This window comes from Thunnus maccoyii, chromosome 17, assembly GCF_910596095.1.
Source record: "Thunnus maccoyii chromosome 17, fThuMac1.1, whole genome shotgun sequence".
Taxonomy (NCBI): Eukaryota; Metazoa; Chordata; class Actinopteri; order Scombriformes; family Scombridae; genus Thunnus; species Thunnus maccoyii.
In genome coordinates, this window is record NC_056549.1 from 2,936,183 (window position 1) to 2,951,998 (window position 15,816).

The window sequence follows — 15,816 nt, forward strand, 5'->3', positions numbered from 1 at the left end:
GACAAAAACGGTTATTTTGTTTTTCGGTGTCCAACAGCCCTTTCAGAGGCAGAGTTTTCGGTCGTTTGAAAGTACTTTTTCCTCTCTTGTCTCCTTCTGAGCCGAAGCAGAGCTCGTCCCCGTCCACCACCTCCACCACCATGCCTGGACATTTCTTGATTTCCTCTGGCGCTGCAGCCCTGAGCCAGACAGACAAAGGAGGTGAAGCCTTGCCAAGTCTCCTCCACTGCAGGCATGGCTTTTCCTTTCCTCCCTGCGCCCTCGCTCGCTCTCTCTTCATCTCTCTCGATTGTGGCAGCGTTCCCGAGGAGCTTTTGGCGATGCTCCAGCCTGTCTGCCACGCCGTCTGAACCCATCCATCCATCCATCCATCCATCCATCCATCCCGATCCGTCCTTTTCGACGCAGACCCCCGCCCTCCTAACCCCTCCACTCCCACATCCTCCTTCGCCCCGTCCAATCCCTCCAGTCCATCCTGCTCAAAATATTTAACACACTTTGGGCAAATAAATCCAAAACTATATCTAAATGACTGGTTTCTAATCACTTTGATTCTGTACTCTCCACCTCACACCATCTCTCTCTGTCTCTTTCACACATTCACTGAATCCAAATACCACTGAGTTAATATCCTCAACACCATCTTCACCACAAAACATTTACACTTGCTACTTATTTCTGTTGTCTTTCACTACATAATGTTAAAGGGCAGTAAGTGTGTGTCTGAGTATGTGTGTGTGTGTGTGTGTTTGTGTGTGTGTGTGTGTCGGGGTCTTTTGTTCAGTGCCAGTGCAGATCTATTCATCATGTGCCAAGACTCAGCACCCTCACTTGTAGTGAAGAGGGGGCAGGTTGGTGCCAAATGCCCCGACTGCCAACTTAGTGCTGCTGTCGGTCTGTTTACACCAGTGCTGCCCCCCCCCCCACCAAAAGTCCACGAGTCCAATCATCTGTCGGAGACCCCTCAGTCCACTGAGATTCTTCAAGTCAAGCAGTTGTTTTTTTTGTCGGTCAAATCTTAAATTGCAAGTGTTTCATTTGTTTATTTATTCATTTACACTTGAGATTAAATTGTTTTACGCTTAAAGAGAAATACAGTAGCCTATAATAAACCATCCAAGTTATTATTTCAAAGTGGACAATGCTGTGAATTTATTTAAAATTTTCAGGCCTACTGTTTTTCTTTTCATCTAAAAATAATTCCAATCTTAAATAATTTAGTTTATTTATTCTTGTTTAGATGTATTTATTTGTTTTTATATTTAAAGAGAAATAAAGAAGTAGGCCAATCCTGCTGAGGAAGGCAATGCCATGAATTAATTTTAAATGGTTTCATTTGTTTATTCATTTACACGTTGTTTTTAATGTTTAAAGGAAAATTAAAAAATAGGCTATAAGAGCTAAACATAAATACATGTGTGCTGCTTGTCTCATTATTCCAATAAATCCATATGGTAGCCCGATTCAAACAGGCTACAATTCAAATCTTGCATCATATGCAGCTGTCCTTTATTGATTTTTAAATGCTCAAAAATATGTTGCCATGACTCTGTTGCATTTGATTATGTTAATGTGGTGGAAATCATCACTGAAGCTCATGCTGATGGAATTTCTGATTGTCAGATAGTCTATATGTAAAAAAAAAGAGGAACGAATTGTCAAATCTTTGTATTGAACAGCCAAATCTGATTCGACTGACACAATTCTGAGTCGGGTACAGTCTTAGTTCTTTATCTCTTTCACACACACACACACACACACACACACACACACACACACAACTATCCTTTATGAAAAATAAACAGATGTATTGGTTGTGGCTGAAATATTAACATTGAATCAGCTGATACTTAACATGTAAACATGTTCTTGCTAAATAAGCATTTACTCTATTAAATTTCGATCAATTAGACCAGAATGCTGAGACAGATGATTATTAATTAATTAGTCAACTGACAGAAAAATACCAGACGATTTTGATTACAGCCACAACTAACAATTAATGTCATTATGGATTAATCTCTCAATGATGATTATTATGATAACTATTTCATAATTGATTACGCTGCCGATTATTTTCTCAATTAATCGATTAATCGTTTGATCTATAAAATGGCCATTATAATTTTCCAAAGTCAAAGGTGATGTTTTCATATGTCTTGTTTTGTCCAACTAACAATCCGAAACACAAATGTATTCAGTTTATTGTCATGTATGACAAAGAAAAGCAAAAAATCATCAAATTGAGAAGCTGACACCAGCATATTTTAGGAATTTTTCCTTAAAAAATGACTTAGACAATTATTGGATTATCAAAATAGGCTAGTTGGGACTTGGCCACGGTGACAGTAACTGGGTCACACAATAAGAAACACACAAATACCGCATGTGTGGTGTTGGGTTGGACCCTTTATTACTGCACTGTAACTCAAACTGAAACAGCTTTTGAAGAAGGATCAGTCATGTAGTCATGAGTGATCTGGTGCTTGTTGTTTTATAAAACTTTTATGGTCTGTTTCTTTGTGTTTTGTGCTGGTTTGTATGTACTTTGTTGTTGAATTTCATGTTGTAATGTAAGTATATGTAATGTTGAGTCTTGGGTAGTTTCATGTGAAATTTACTGTTGAGTTTTATGTATTTTAAAAGCCCATCTAGTCTTAGGCTATAAATGCTGTGGCAAATACAGGAGACCTGGCGGATCTGACAGGCGCATGCGCAGGTTGCAATTCACCATTAAAAACAAGAATAAGGCGCATGCGCAGGAGCAGCTCCTCTGTTTAAAGTTGTGTAACTGCAGCTGCGAACGGCTAAATTTATAGTTAACCGTAACTTCATAACGTCTTCATCACTGGTTCTGTGCTTGTACTGTAAAGCGGATACGACCGCAAATCTTAGACAGATATAACCAGAGCACTAAAAACAAAGCAAGCAAACGTTTCATTTCGTTTTTGGCCGCTAGCTGCTGTGTTTTAGTTATGTCATATCGCTACAGTAACTACTGCTAAAGCTAGCCGGGGTCAGACTTACCGGATACTTTGATGCTCTCATCTCGGCCGGGCAGCGCTGTCTCAGGAGTTGGCATCTGTGCTTTAGAAGCCATTTCTCCCATCCTACTGTTTATAAAATGACGCCAAACCAAACGGAGCCTCGGGGAGGAGAGCACCATTGAACCTCCAACAACAGCAACACAACCCCGCTGTACTCTGAGGGTTAGCCCGGTTAGCTGGGCTGCATAACAGCGACGTTACCTAACGTGGAGCCGCCCACGTGTTACACCATACTTACCATAAACAAAACTGCATGCACTAATACATTAAAAGCATGGTTTATGCAAAGGGACAAGAAGTTACACTATACTCACCATAAGCAAAACAGCATGCACACGAATACACTAAAACATATTGTATGCAGAGGTACAAGAAGTACTCAAATCCTTTACTAATACAACATTGTAAAAATACTCCATTACAAGTAAAGGTTCTGTTTTTAAAATGTATTTTTATTTATACAGTCTAAAGTTAAAGCAGGGACAGTGCACATTAATACACATTTCTGTAAATGTACCTGGGCAGGTGTAATGAAAGCTACAACAGACATAAAATACATTAAAACAAGAACAGCAATACTGTAGGACCTACATATAGCAGAGCATGCTTCATAAGAAGAGAAATTACTTAAAAACAAGAATAACAGTAAAACAAAGCATGCTTCAGGTTATTTGAATAGGTTACAGAGTAGTATGGTCACACACTTGTCTTTTACTCGTGATTTTAAGTTAACTTTAAATGAATATGTGTCACAGTCTCTGATATTGTTGGCAGTTCCATGTGTGAACTGCTCTCACTTTGTGAAATGTTGTGTTTTGTGAAATATCCTGCACTTCAGGGCCACCGTATAAATGATCTGGATAAAGCAACAAGAGGACCATGAATTGAGATTTTTATGTCAATTAAGAAATAAAAGAGATTGCTGAAATGGCATCGTCTCCTCCACTGATTGTTGGACATTTTGTATGACTGTGTGATAAAATCCTGTCATACTGAGCAATTTAATACAATGTTATAATGCAGTTTCAATTCAAAAAGGGTTTACTCTAAATGCTGCATCCAAGAACAGTCAGTAAAATCACAATTATAACTTAATTGCTGGTGTGCATCTTGTATGACTCAGCAACATTTTACATTTTTAGGAAAATTGTGGTAAAATTACAGTGACAAAATTGTATCAAGTGGGGCTTCTGTATGATACCAGTTTAAGGGTAAAATTGGAAAGACTTTATGACTTTCTATACTTTCATGTTATGTGAAAATGATTTAAGGTTCTGTTTTCATCAGAGGTGGAAGAATTAATCAGATCCTTTTACTTAAGTGGCTAAAAGTATCAAAACCACAATGTAAAAATACATAAAGTCCTGCATTTAAAAGTATTACTAGCTAAATTTACTTAAAGTACTAAAGTAAAAGTACTTGTTTTGCAGAAAATCAGGCTATGACTGGTATATTAACTAAATTTAACAAAGCACATTATTAATACTGAGTCAGTGCATAAGCAGCATTTTATGGTTGTGGATGCTCGAGGTGGAGCCAGTTTGAACTACTTTGTGAGGCTCACAAGATAAATCTGAGGGATCTTGAGATGATAGATTGGACAAGAAAGAAGAAACAGCAAAGTTTGGCTACATAGAGTTGGATACATTTTTCAGAGCTTTTCTTTATTCTTTGTATTTTTGTTAAATATTAGAGAGTTTTACTTCTTTAAGCCTTAAACTGATATTTATTTGAACTCACGTCAGGGTTCATAGACATGTCCAACATGACAAAGAGACACAAATACACACTGATTTTTCTGTAAGGACACACAAGAAAACAGTCTGTGGACCTCTGGTTTAATCTTTAACCAAGCAGTGTAATTTAAAAGTTTATCATTATGTTATTTAATGTAAAATATTAATCTGAAGAGTAACTGAAGTTGTCAAAAAAATATAGTGCAATAAAAAAAGTACAGTATTTCCCTCTGAAATGAAGCGGAGTAGAAATATCAAGTGGCATAAAATTAAAATACATAAGTAAAGTATAAGTACCTTAAAACTGTAGTTAAGTAAAATACTTGAGTAAATGTACTTACAGTTACATTCCACCACTGCATGTATGACATTATATCACTTCAGGAGCAAATCTGAATTTCTACAGAAATTAAGAAAGAAATTCTTCTTCACTCACTTCTTCTTTTCATCATTTAATTGAAATAATGCCAAATTAACCAGATGACCTTGTTATTTCTTCAGAAGTTGATGTGTTCCTTCACCAATAAGTAAAACAACACTCATTTGTCAGTTTTCAGTGGAGTTCTGAATTGTTATAATCTCTTCCACGGTTATGCTGCAAAATATTTCACATATGTACTTTTTCAACTGTATGACAGAATCAGACATGTAAGCTTTATTTTGGTGTAAAGTCAGTTTAGCCCCACTTTCTGCATTCCTGAGCATTTACAGATTCAACAAGAGTTTTAGAGGTGATTTTTGCTTCATAAAATGTCTATTTTTTCATTTTTACCCATAACTGTAACGTTGTGTTCAAGTACTGGTTGGAAAGTCTGGTATCTAGGACTTCCAAGTGGCAGAACATGCATCCAAAGGCTTCTTTTCCTTTATAAAATGAGACTGAGAAAAAATAAGATGAATTAGTATTAAATATTCACTACTTCTAAATTGATGTGGGACATTAATTATAGCAGCCATAATAACAGCAGGTTCTCTCTATTACCAAAGCCACACATATCTATTGTAGTCTTTTGACCTACAGGTTTAAAACACATCTGAACTACATGTGACTTGTTCGGCTGGGCGTAGAAATCTGATTGGATACATTGGCACAAACTTATGATAGTGGAATATTGATTATTCTATTGTTTACCTGGAAAGTGGTTTTCCTTGGTGTCTTTAAGTTAGTTAAGCTACAGTCTTTATCACAATTAATTGAATTTAGCTAAACTGACCTGTGTAATTGCATTTATTCGGATTGTTTTGAAGTTGTTAAGCTCATAACCAAACCATAACTGTATTGACACAATTATATTATTACTCTTTTCATGTATTTGGCCATCAAACTTGAATCTATTGCAGTGTTTCAATGAATCTAAACACTAGAAATGCATACATGCAAGACAAAGTCTTGGTGTAAAGTGGCGTGAACACAGCAGCATGGATGGAAGTAGAGTGGAAAAACACATATCTTTGGGGGACTGTTACAATGACCTGTCATGTCAAAACTACTACATTTGTCAACACCGAAGTTGCTCCAGTTTCCTTCTCTTTTTTTGTGGTGATGTTTGCTGTTTGCCACTACACATTTCCTCCAGATATTAGCTATATGTTTCTAAACAAATGACGTCAACTCAGGTTATTGGGGAATTCATTGTTTCCTTTAAAGCATGGCTACCTCAATCTGGCAACTCACAGTTATTGGATTAATTAATGTAGCTGTAAACGTGGGAATTGAGTCTCAGGAGGAAGGAATTTACACTCAGCTGCCACTTTATTAGGTACATATAGCTATAAAAAATGCAGTCTAATACAACAGCCCTGCAATAAATCCTAGAATTTATACTAAATTATATACAGAGATGTGTTTTGTAATATAAATGGGGTGAGCAAAATAAACACAAAAGTAGCTAGGTGTGCCTGATAAACTGGAAATTTAGTGGAGAAAAGGTTTTTATGTGAAACTGACTTACAGGCAATAAAAACAAAATGACACTTAAGATTATATGAGGTGAGATTTCATTTTTAGAGACATTTCAGCAGTGAAATATTAACAAAAAACAATACAGCAAAGATAATCAGTGCAAAGGAGAACAGCAGAAATAGTCTAAGAGTAATCAAACATAATGTAGTTCATCAGTTTAGTGAGGATTATAGAAAATGAACAATACGAAGCAAACAGCAGAACATACTGCGCTAATTAAAGTAACAACAGTATATGTGGAAAAATAGACAACTAAGCTATGGAAATTGAATTTATAACAATAAAATTGGAAGTATTTTCATCATATAATTGAGTTACATTAGAAGGCCTACAAATAGCAAAATACCAAAAGTATATTGCTCAGATTGCTTTGAATAGATGAGGTTCCATAAGATGGAGGCTGCTGATTATTTCATGGTCTGTGGCTGTAATGGTGCAGTCAAATGAATGCAGAATAGCCCCCCACCCTACTGGTTCCCAGTATGCTGGGTGGGGGAGGAATGGAGGATGACAGATTTACAAGCCATATGGATGAACCCAGGAGGAACACTGCTCATGTTGGAAAAATATTAATTTTAGCATCTGATTGTCCCTTAAGAAGGTTCATTTTCTGGTTGTCTCAGCAAGTGAAATGCATCCAGTGATGTGGTAATAAATGCAAAGAAGACTCTTCAGTTAGTGGTCATCACAATGCAAACAACCAACCACAGAAACAAACATTTCCTTAATTCAAAACCAGTTAAATAGCCCCCCATCTGTATTCTCATATAAATCACATCAGTTGGATATTGTGAAAACCTCATTAAGATTTATGCCAACCTCAAATGGTTGAACTGGGCTTTGGTGGTTTCTATCTTCACTTTAACTTTTCAACTGTTGTAGCTGCTGGAGGTGGCACTAGTTTGAACTACTTTATAAACAGTTAACTAGTCTAGTCCAGGGGTTTCCCACCCTAGGGGTCGGGCCCCTCCAAAGGGTCAGCAGATAAATCTGAGGGGTCGTGAAATGATTAATGGGAGAGGAAAGAAGAAAAAACAAAGTTCTGATACATAAATCTGTTTTCAGTTTATGGATTTTTTTCTCTAATCTTTGATTTTTGCTGAAATATTGGATCATTTGAACATTTATTGAAATGAAAGCATGTGAGAAGTTTAGAGGGAAAAATCACTATTTGGTGGAGCTGTTAACAACTCATAGACATGTGAAATGTGACCCCGACTACACACTGCTTTTTGTAAGACGTCAAAAGCCAAAAAGGTTGGAAACCACTGGTTTCATCTTTAACAATGTGTTGTATTTTAAAAGCTTGTTATATTATCCATTGTGTCAAATCTTCATCTGAAAAGTAACTACAGCTGTCAAATAAATGTAGTGGAGTAGAAAGTACAATATTTCCCTCTGAAATGTAGTGGAGTGGAAGTATAAAGTAGCATCACATGGAAATACTCAAGTAAAGTACAAGTACCTCAAAATTGTACTTAGAGTACTTGAGTAAATGTACTTAGTTACTTTCCACCACTGCTCACTACAACCCCATCCAACATCTCTGGGATGAACTGGAATACTGCCTGCGAGTCAAACCTTACAGCCTAACATCAGTGTTGTAGAAGGTTATATATATATTTTTAAATAAAGATTAGGACTATAAAGGACTATAACGTAATATTGGGGTGTCCATATACTTTTGGCCTTGTAGTGTGTTTTTATTGAAATAATATGTATCCCTGTTTGTTGCTTTTTTAGAATGTACTGTTGCTTGGATTAAAACAGCATATTATTGACAGTTCAGAGTCAGATGGAGTGGGCCCTGGTTCAGTTGGTTTGCTTGGTGAGGCAGATGCTCTCGCTTATTTTTTTCTCCCTCCTGCTTCCCCAGAAGAGGACAGAGAGCGATGAAAAGCAGAGAGAGGACAGAGCTGGAGGCTGAAGCTGAGGATGTAAAAACCTGGCTTCATCTGACTCCCTCTCTTTCAGAGGACCACCCCCTCCCCTTCTCCTCTCTCCTTCCTCTCTCCATCTGACTGCGCCCAACTTCTCTCCCTCCATCCTGCCGTACAGCTACTGTATCACAGCACATCCTGACTGCGCCCAGCACACACAAATCCTGATTTTTGAGGGCTCGGGATCTCGTTTGGCTCCGCTACTCCTTTGGGCTTGGACTATGTGTGCTTTAGGAGGTTCTCTGGAGAAAAAAAAGCAGCCGTTTTTGTTCAATTCAGCTGCAGAAGAAGGACGGTCCGACCTCCGCATCCCCCGCAACATCCCTCCGCATCCTCAGCATCCCTTCATGGACCTCCAGAGGAGAGCACCGAGGACCGGGCGGCGCACGCACATCAAGCCGGTTTAAAGCGTTCCATCACCGGACACACAGAAACTCCTGCATCGGTGTATTGTATGGAGGTTTGGGCTGCTTTTATGGGCATTAAAGCTTAAGTAGGTGTCCGATGATTATGGTAAAAAAAAAAAAAAAAATAGAAATCTGCGCCATTTATCCTGCATTCTGCGGCTGAAAGGTATTGTTCGGTTTTAATACATATCCTCAAAGTTTAGGCTATTCATTTCAATCCAGTGTATTTTTCTGGGCCTTGTGATTTTTAAACCTCCATCAGCTCCTTTCATCCGCGCTAATTCTGCTCCTGCAAAAGCCGCAGTGTGCTGTCGTGCTCTGCGGAACTTCTCATTTTTGTCTCTTTCCAGAAATATTGAGCGAAAGGCTGCACACACACCCAGGATACACACCCATAATCCATTACAAATACTGCATAAAACACACATCATATAGATATTTTATCCTAATAACGTGGTGTATTAAGATAGTCATGGTGCTCTAATTATGGAAAAACACGCCAGTGTTATTCTTTAATATGTTATTTACTAAATTAGTGCTTTATAGTGGCCTATTCTTGTAATTTGAGTCATTTGTGCAGGTGTCTGTTCTCGACTCTTGTAAAAATAAAATAAAAAATCTTAATATAGGCTCCGACACAGACGCCCGACCCCCACAAAGGCAGCCATCACCCCCTCCCTCCCCTCTGCATTTTAGCCTACATGAGCTATCTGGGTCATTAGCATTTCAGCGGTTAATGAGGCTGCAGATGGATCCAGCTCCTCTCCTCTCCTCTGCCGGAGAGCCGTTGAGCAGCACATCTGCTGCTGCTGCTGTTGCACAAATGAAAGAAAAAAGAAAAAGCTCACAGCAGCAGCAGCAGCAGCAGCAGCAGCTTCCTCCCCTGCAGCTGTGTCATTAATGCAGTGGTGTATAAGAACGTGCATTATGGCTGCTGCTGGATAATGGAGGATAATGCTTTAATGCTCCGCAGTGCTGCTTAAAGGACCATACCACTGTTTTTTTGTTTGTTTGTTTGTTTTGGGGTTTTTTTTTGCATGTTTAAAATCTGCTGTATTCTCCTGTATGTATGCTTGTGTGCTTCTGATTTTTTATGTGCTTTCCCAGCCTTCCTTGAAAATCAGTTTGCAGTGATGATGCTCGAGTTAGAAAATCCATCAGAACATCATGTCTGCTATAACTGTAGTCCAAGTGGCATTATCCTTGTATGATGATGCAGTTTTACAGTATGCGTTGGGGGTGCTATCTCAAGCAAGAAGATCCCAAATGAATCTGAAGTGGGTCACATGAGTAAAGGGATTATACATTAAAAGATGTATTTCTAATACACATATTTTTTCTTTTTTGTGCAATTGTGCAATATTAGATGCTTAAATCTTTTTAGGTGCCTGGGAATCCTTCAAATTCAACAATCTGACAAGAAAGAAATGACAATTTGATTGACCTGCTCGTATAAATAATGTCGACTCTCACCTGGGAGACAAGATGGCAAGTAGACATTACTTTGTTTTAGGGGTCAAAAAGGTTGGAAACCAGCTGCTTAAAGTCTCAGCATAATTGATTTTGATGCAAAAATTCATCATTTGGTGCAATTTGTCTAAAACATGCAGATTACTGATATTATCCTTTCAAGTCGGTGTTAGTATTCTTAAATTAGTCAACATACTGTAGCAACTAAACACACAGTTGTCTCATCATTTCGTTTTTCCCTTACAATTGGCTGACAACTGTCCCAGCATGTATTTGGTGGAGGTCAGTAGGACATCACAGGCCCGAGACGGATAGATAGATATATATACGCCCCAGTGGTGGAAAGTAACTAAATACATTTACTCAAGTACTGTACTGAAGTACAATTTTGAGGAACCTGTAATTTACTAGAATATTTCAATTGTACACTACTTTATATATTGCTATATTTCAGTGGGAAATATTGTACATTTTACTCCAATTCATTCAACAAATAATGATTACTATAGATAAAGCTATTCAGCAAGTAGTTACCTAATGGTAACTACTTGGATCATCAGCTGCATCATTAAAGTAATGCTTACACATTAATGCCACAATAATAAAAACATAATTTATTTTTTTTTTAAATGCACCATTCTGCATAATGAGCACTTTTACTTTTAGCACATTTTGATGTTTATTCCTTAAGACTGTTACTTGTAAACAAGTATTTTTACACTGAGATATTGCTACTTTTACCTAATATATAGATCAGGGTTCTTTTTCCACCACTGATACAGAGAGAGAGAGAGAGAGAGAGAGAGAGCTGCATTTACACTCATATCTGTAGGCGAGTGTTGCATCAAAACCTCCTGAGCTGCTTGTCTGTCTTTGGACTGCAGGGGGAGACAGAAAACTGCAGAATAAATACAAACACAGTTCAGAACGCCAGCAAAGGTTTAGAATCAAAAGTTTTTGGTTCAATGTGACGTAGCAAAAACCGACATAATATACATTCTAGTTATTCTAGTCAGTATAATCGCATTACTTGGTATAATTATGATTGTAATCATTTCAATACTTTGCTGTAGGTAGTATACGATTGTATAATCAGCATTTTAAAGTATTTGTTATAGCCTTATCAGAACCGTTTGTGTGCTATGTATAATCATTACACTGTACAGTTATATAGAGTCAGTATTAATATATCCATATATTGTATGTAGTCGGTATAATCAGTAGTCAGTATATTTTGCACAAAAAATGAGAATAAATATGTAAATATTATACATAGCAGGAATCATAAGCTTATTTAGTGAAGTCAGTTCAAGATATGTTGAAATTAGTTAAATATATTTTTGCATTAAAAGGATTAAAACATATAATTCTTTCAATATAATTAATATTGAACTCCCTTAATGCTCTTGACAACAGGAACCAAAAAAGATACGATGCCATACATGTCATTCTGTCATGTGAAGGGTAAGACGAGGGATGAAGTGAAAGTGACTCATACAGAGCCCACTGAAGCAGAACATAGTGAGATATAATGGGATAAAGCAGGATAGACTGGTGCTGTAAAAAGCAGGAAAATAGGATTGAGTGGGATGGGACAAAGCAGATCCGGATAAAGCAGGACAAAAAGGGCAAACCAGGCAGAACTGGAGAAAGTAGGGCAGTGATTTAGTGAAACAGATCATGACAAGAGGAAAAACATGGGTTGTCTCTCCTCGTGTTCACAGCGGACCTTGATTTAAATGTCCATACAATTAAGGCACGCGGTGAATGCCAAGAGAGTGGCCTAATATCAACTACAGCCTGTTACTGTATGCGTCCTGAGGATTTTCTGTCTGACATATTTATATAAGATTCACACTAAACTCAAACAGAGAGAAGGTTCAGGTGATGTAACACAGCTGTACTGATGGTGCACAGCTCTCAGCTACAAATCAAGTACACAAGTGCATTTTTAGAACATCGGTATAGCTGTCTTGACTTAACAGATACCTGTGTTGGCTTAAAACTGAAGCTAATGTGAGAGCGCCTGTAGATGCGGTCAAGCTCAGTAAGTTTTATTTATATAGCCCAATATCACAAATCCCAATTTCCCTCATGGGGCTTTACAATGTGTATAGCATACAACATCCTCTATCCTTTTTTGTAATTTTTATTTTTATTTTATTTGGACACAACAGAATGAAATCCAGCTGACAGAGATAAAACAGATGTGACAGGAGGGTCACGAAGCCACCGGCTTATACTGCAGCCCCCTGAGTCCAAAAAATGTTTTAAGTCAGTGATTCTCAAAGTGGGGTTTGGGGACCCCCAGGGGTCATTGAGGGGGTCCCCAGCAAATAGGGGAATAATTTATTTTCACTATAATTCCATCCATAAGTAACACAATAACAGAAGTTATGACTATTTTGGTCATGGATTTCATACACTTTCTGTAATAAAACATCTAAAAGCAAAATTCTTATCAAACAGGGGTCCATTGTCTAATTTGTGTCAGTTTAGGGGTCCTTGATGTGAAAAAGTTTGAGAACCACTGGTTTAGATCATTTCTGCCTCCCACGGCCTTGAAACACTGTCAAAGTTTCCCTTTTAAAAATGTAAAATCCTTGAAAATCCTGACAGACATAACATCACAGTCAAAAAGGTATACAGCAGAAAATGTTGCTTCATTCACGCTTCCATCACCACTGTTACTGTTTATGTTTCTGCTCTGTTGCATCTCACTTACATCACCCCACCTCAGATCAGCCTCCTAAACCCTGAGTGAGTGGGCCGTCCAGCCGGACTCAGAGGACTGTCTGAATCTGTCCTCACTGATACATCTGATTAATTTTGCCTTTAGATGAGGTTTGTGAGTTAGATTAGAAGTAGTATTGAAGCACAGCAAAGAAAATGGCCACAACAGTCAAATTTACAAATAAAAATGTAAAAATATGTATTAGAAGATAGAAAATAAAACATAAAAATCTACCCAACAGCAAACCAAAGAAAGGATAATAATCTGAGGCCTTAAACTGAATGTGTACAGTCTTTATCAGGCAGGTTTCATGTATGTAAGTAACATGCAATGTAACAGCTTCTTATGTTTTCTGTTCATTTTCTGTTGGATCCACAATGGACCTGCTTTGCTTTAGCACCCAAAGATGGTTATTTAACAAATTGTGTTTGACACAAGATTTAATCATTCTGGTTCTGACATGCAGAGAGAAATAATAAACACTTATTGAAAATAAAAGCTGTTGATCTGATTGGAATTATAAATAAAAATGGGACCACCATTTTAATTTTGACTGTAACATGACGAGTCCTTCAAGTAAAATGGACTTTTATTGTTTCTTAGAACTTATTTTTTAACTTCAGTATTCCACACAGTATAATAAAATTTTGATGCAATGTCACTTTTTGTGTCAGTTTTCTTTATAAAGTTTGAAGCTGCCTTGACATTTATTCAGATGTAAACAAATCAAGAACGTGTGAGATGGACTGAGCAGGAGCCAGTACCTGGTTTTTATGATCAAAAAAAAAAGAAGGAAGCTTCTTTACTTGGCTTTTTGAAGGCACAAGCAGTCAAATTTGAACATATAAAAAGAAAATATATGAGGAATTAACACTCAGGCAGTGCAAAAATAAAGTTATATATTTGATAAATTATTTGATTTAAGTACACAACATTATGAGTAGACTAAAAAATTCTGGGTTAAAACTACGCTTCAAAATGTGAAGAAAATATTGATCCATTGAGGCACAATGCCACACTGTATGTATGAGAAAAAAGGCCTATGAAGAAAAATATATAACTTATTGGAGCCATAATGTTGGCATACAATGTGTCAAAGCAAAACTGACATCTTTGGAATATAAAGTTAAAGAACAACCACTCAGGACTCCCAACACACTCACTGTCTTCCTAATGATATAACTTAGTGTGTATATAGTGTCAACATCCTTAAGCAGTCAGCTTATTCAGGCAGTGGAAGAATACAAACACCTCGGGATCTACATTGATCACAAACTGAAGTGAAACTATCACACTGACTTAAGAAAAGTCAACAACGGCTATATTTTTTTTTTACGAATGCTAGCCCTCTTTGATACTGTGTGTTTTATATTGAGATCTGATTTTTAGTCAGAGTGTTATGACATTCTGCATCCTCTGTTGGTATGGTAACGTTAATACTGGGCAGAAGGACTTGCTCAGCAAAATTGTGAGTATTGCTGGATAAATGAACAGCACTATGCAAGACAGCCGACATTACCAGCAGGCCCGGTCAAAGACTGAAAACCTGCTACTTCACCCACAACACCCTGTTCAGTGAGCTTCAGCCCCTCCCATCAGGCCGACATCTCGGGGCTCCCAGCTGCAAAAGTCTGATCCATCAATCCATAACATTACAGTTAACTGGGGATTTATTTCAATATGGCTACTATATATATATAGACTATAACTACTATAAAGTTATAGTCAGTGCTGCACAGTGGTAAGTGCATTTCACTTTCACATTGAGTCTTTGTACTCCAGGAGCACTGCTGGACGCTTCTGTGTAGTAGTTTTGTGTATTTTACGAAGGATATGTGCCATGTGTGGACTATGTCTTGAATTGCTTTTTTCTCCTTAGTATGTATGTTCTTGTTATTAAGTTTTGGACACACACTGCAAAACAGTTTCCCTCTTGATCTTATTTTTTCTCAAATTTTTGAAATTTCATAGACTAAATGATTAAGACAGCTCTAATTATAGTTACTTTCTCCGCTCCCCACATTTTTTAAAATTTCTTTTTTCATTTATTTATTTCTCCTTGTTGTGCAAGTCTGTATGGATTGCTATTTTCCTGTATCGTCACTTGGTGGCACTGTTTCCTTGTTTGTATATTGCACTTGAGTTCAGTAATAAAGTTAAAGTCCCCCTCCACTCAAAAATGTGTTTTTTCTTGTTCCTTCAGTTGGATGTTCGAGCTTCTCTGTGTAGAATGATGTATGTGTGTAGTTTGTTTTTACATTCATCTGCTGAAAGTGGAAAGTTTCTCTGAGCTCATTGAAAATCCAATTTTAAGGGGCAAAGCCTACGAACATGATTTGTAACGTCACAAATAGTTTGGAAGCCAATCCTGGTCCAATATTCAACTTACACAAGTTTGATGTGGAAACTTGAAGCCTTTGAGAAGAAATATATTTGCATATTTATAGGTTCTGGAATTTTTAAAATGGGGTAGAAGAAGTAGATATAATTTTTAAGGATTTTGACAACATAATTGAACT

At 37.3% G+C, this 15,816-nt stretch overlaps 1 protein-coding gene across 1 annotated transcript in view; it reads right to left on the minus strand.

The window, feature by feature from the left end:
• The window catches only part of msra (methionine sulfoxide reductase A), a 42,843-nt gene extending 39,372 nt beyond the window's left edge, over positions 1 to 3,471 (minus strand). The window contains exon 1 of the mRNA XM_042389795.1: positions 3,028 to 3,471. Coding sequence (XP_042245729.1) covers positions 3,028 to 3,166 — 139 coding nt within the window. The 5' untranslated portion in view covers positions 3,167 to 3,471. The remainder of the gene's footprint in view (positions 1 to 3,027) is intronic.
• Between the last annotated feature and the right edge of the window lie 12,345 nt (positions 3,472 to 15,816).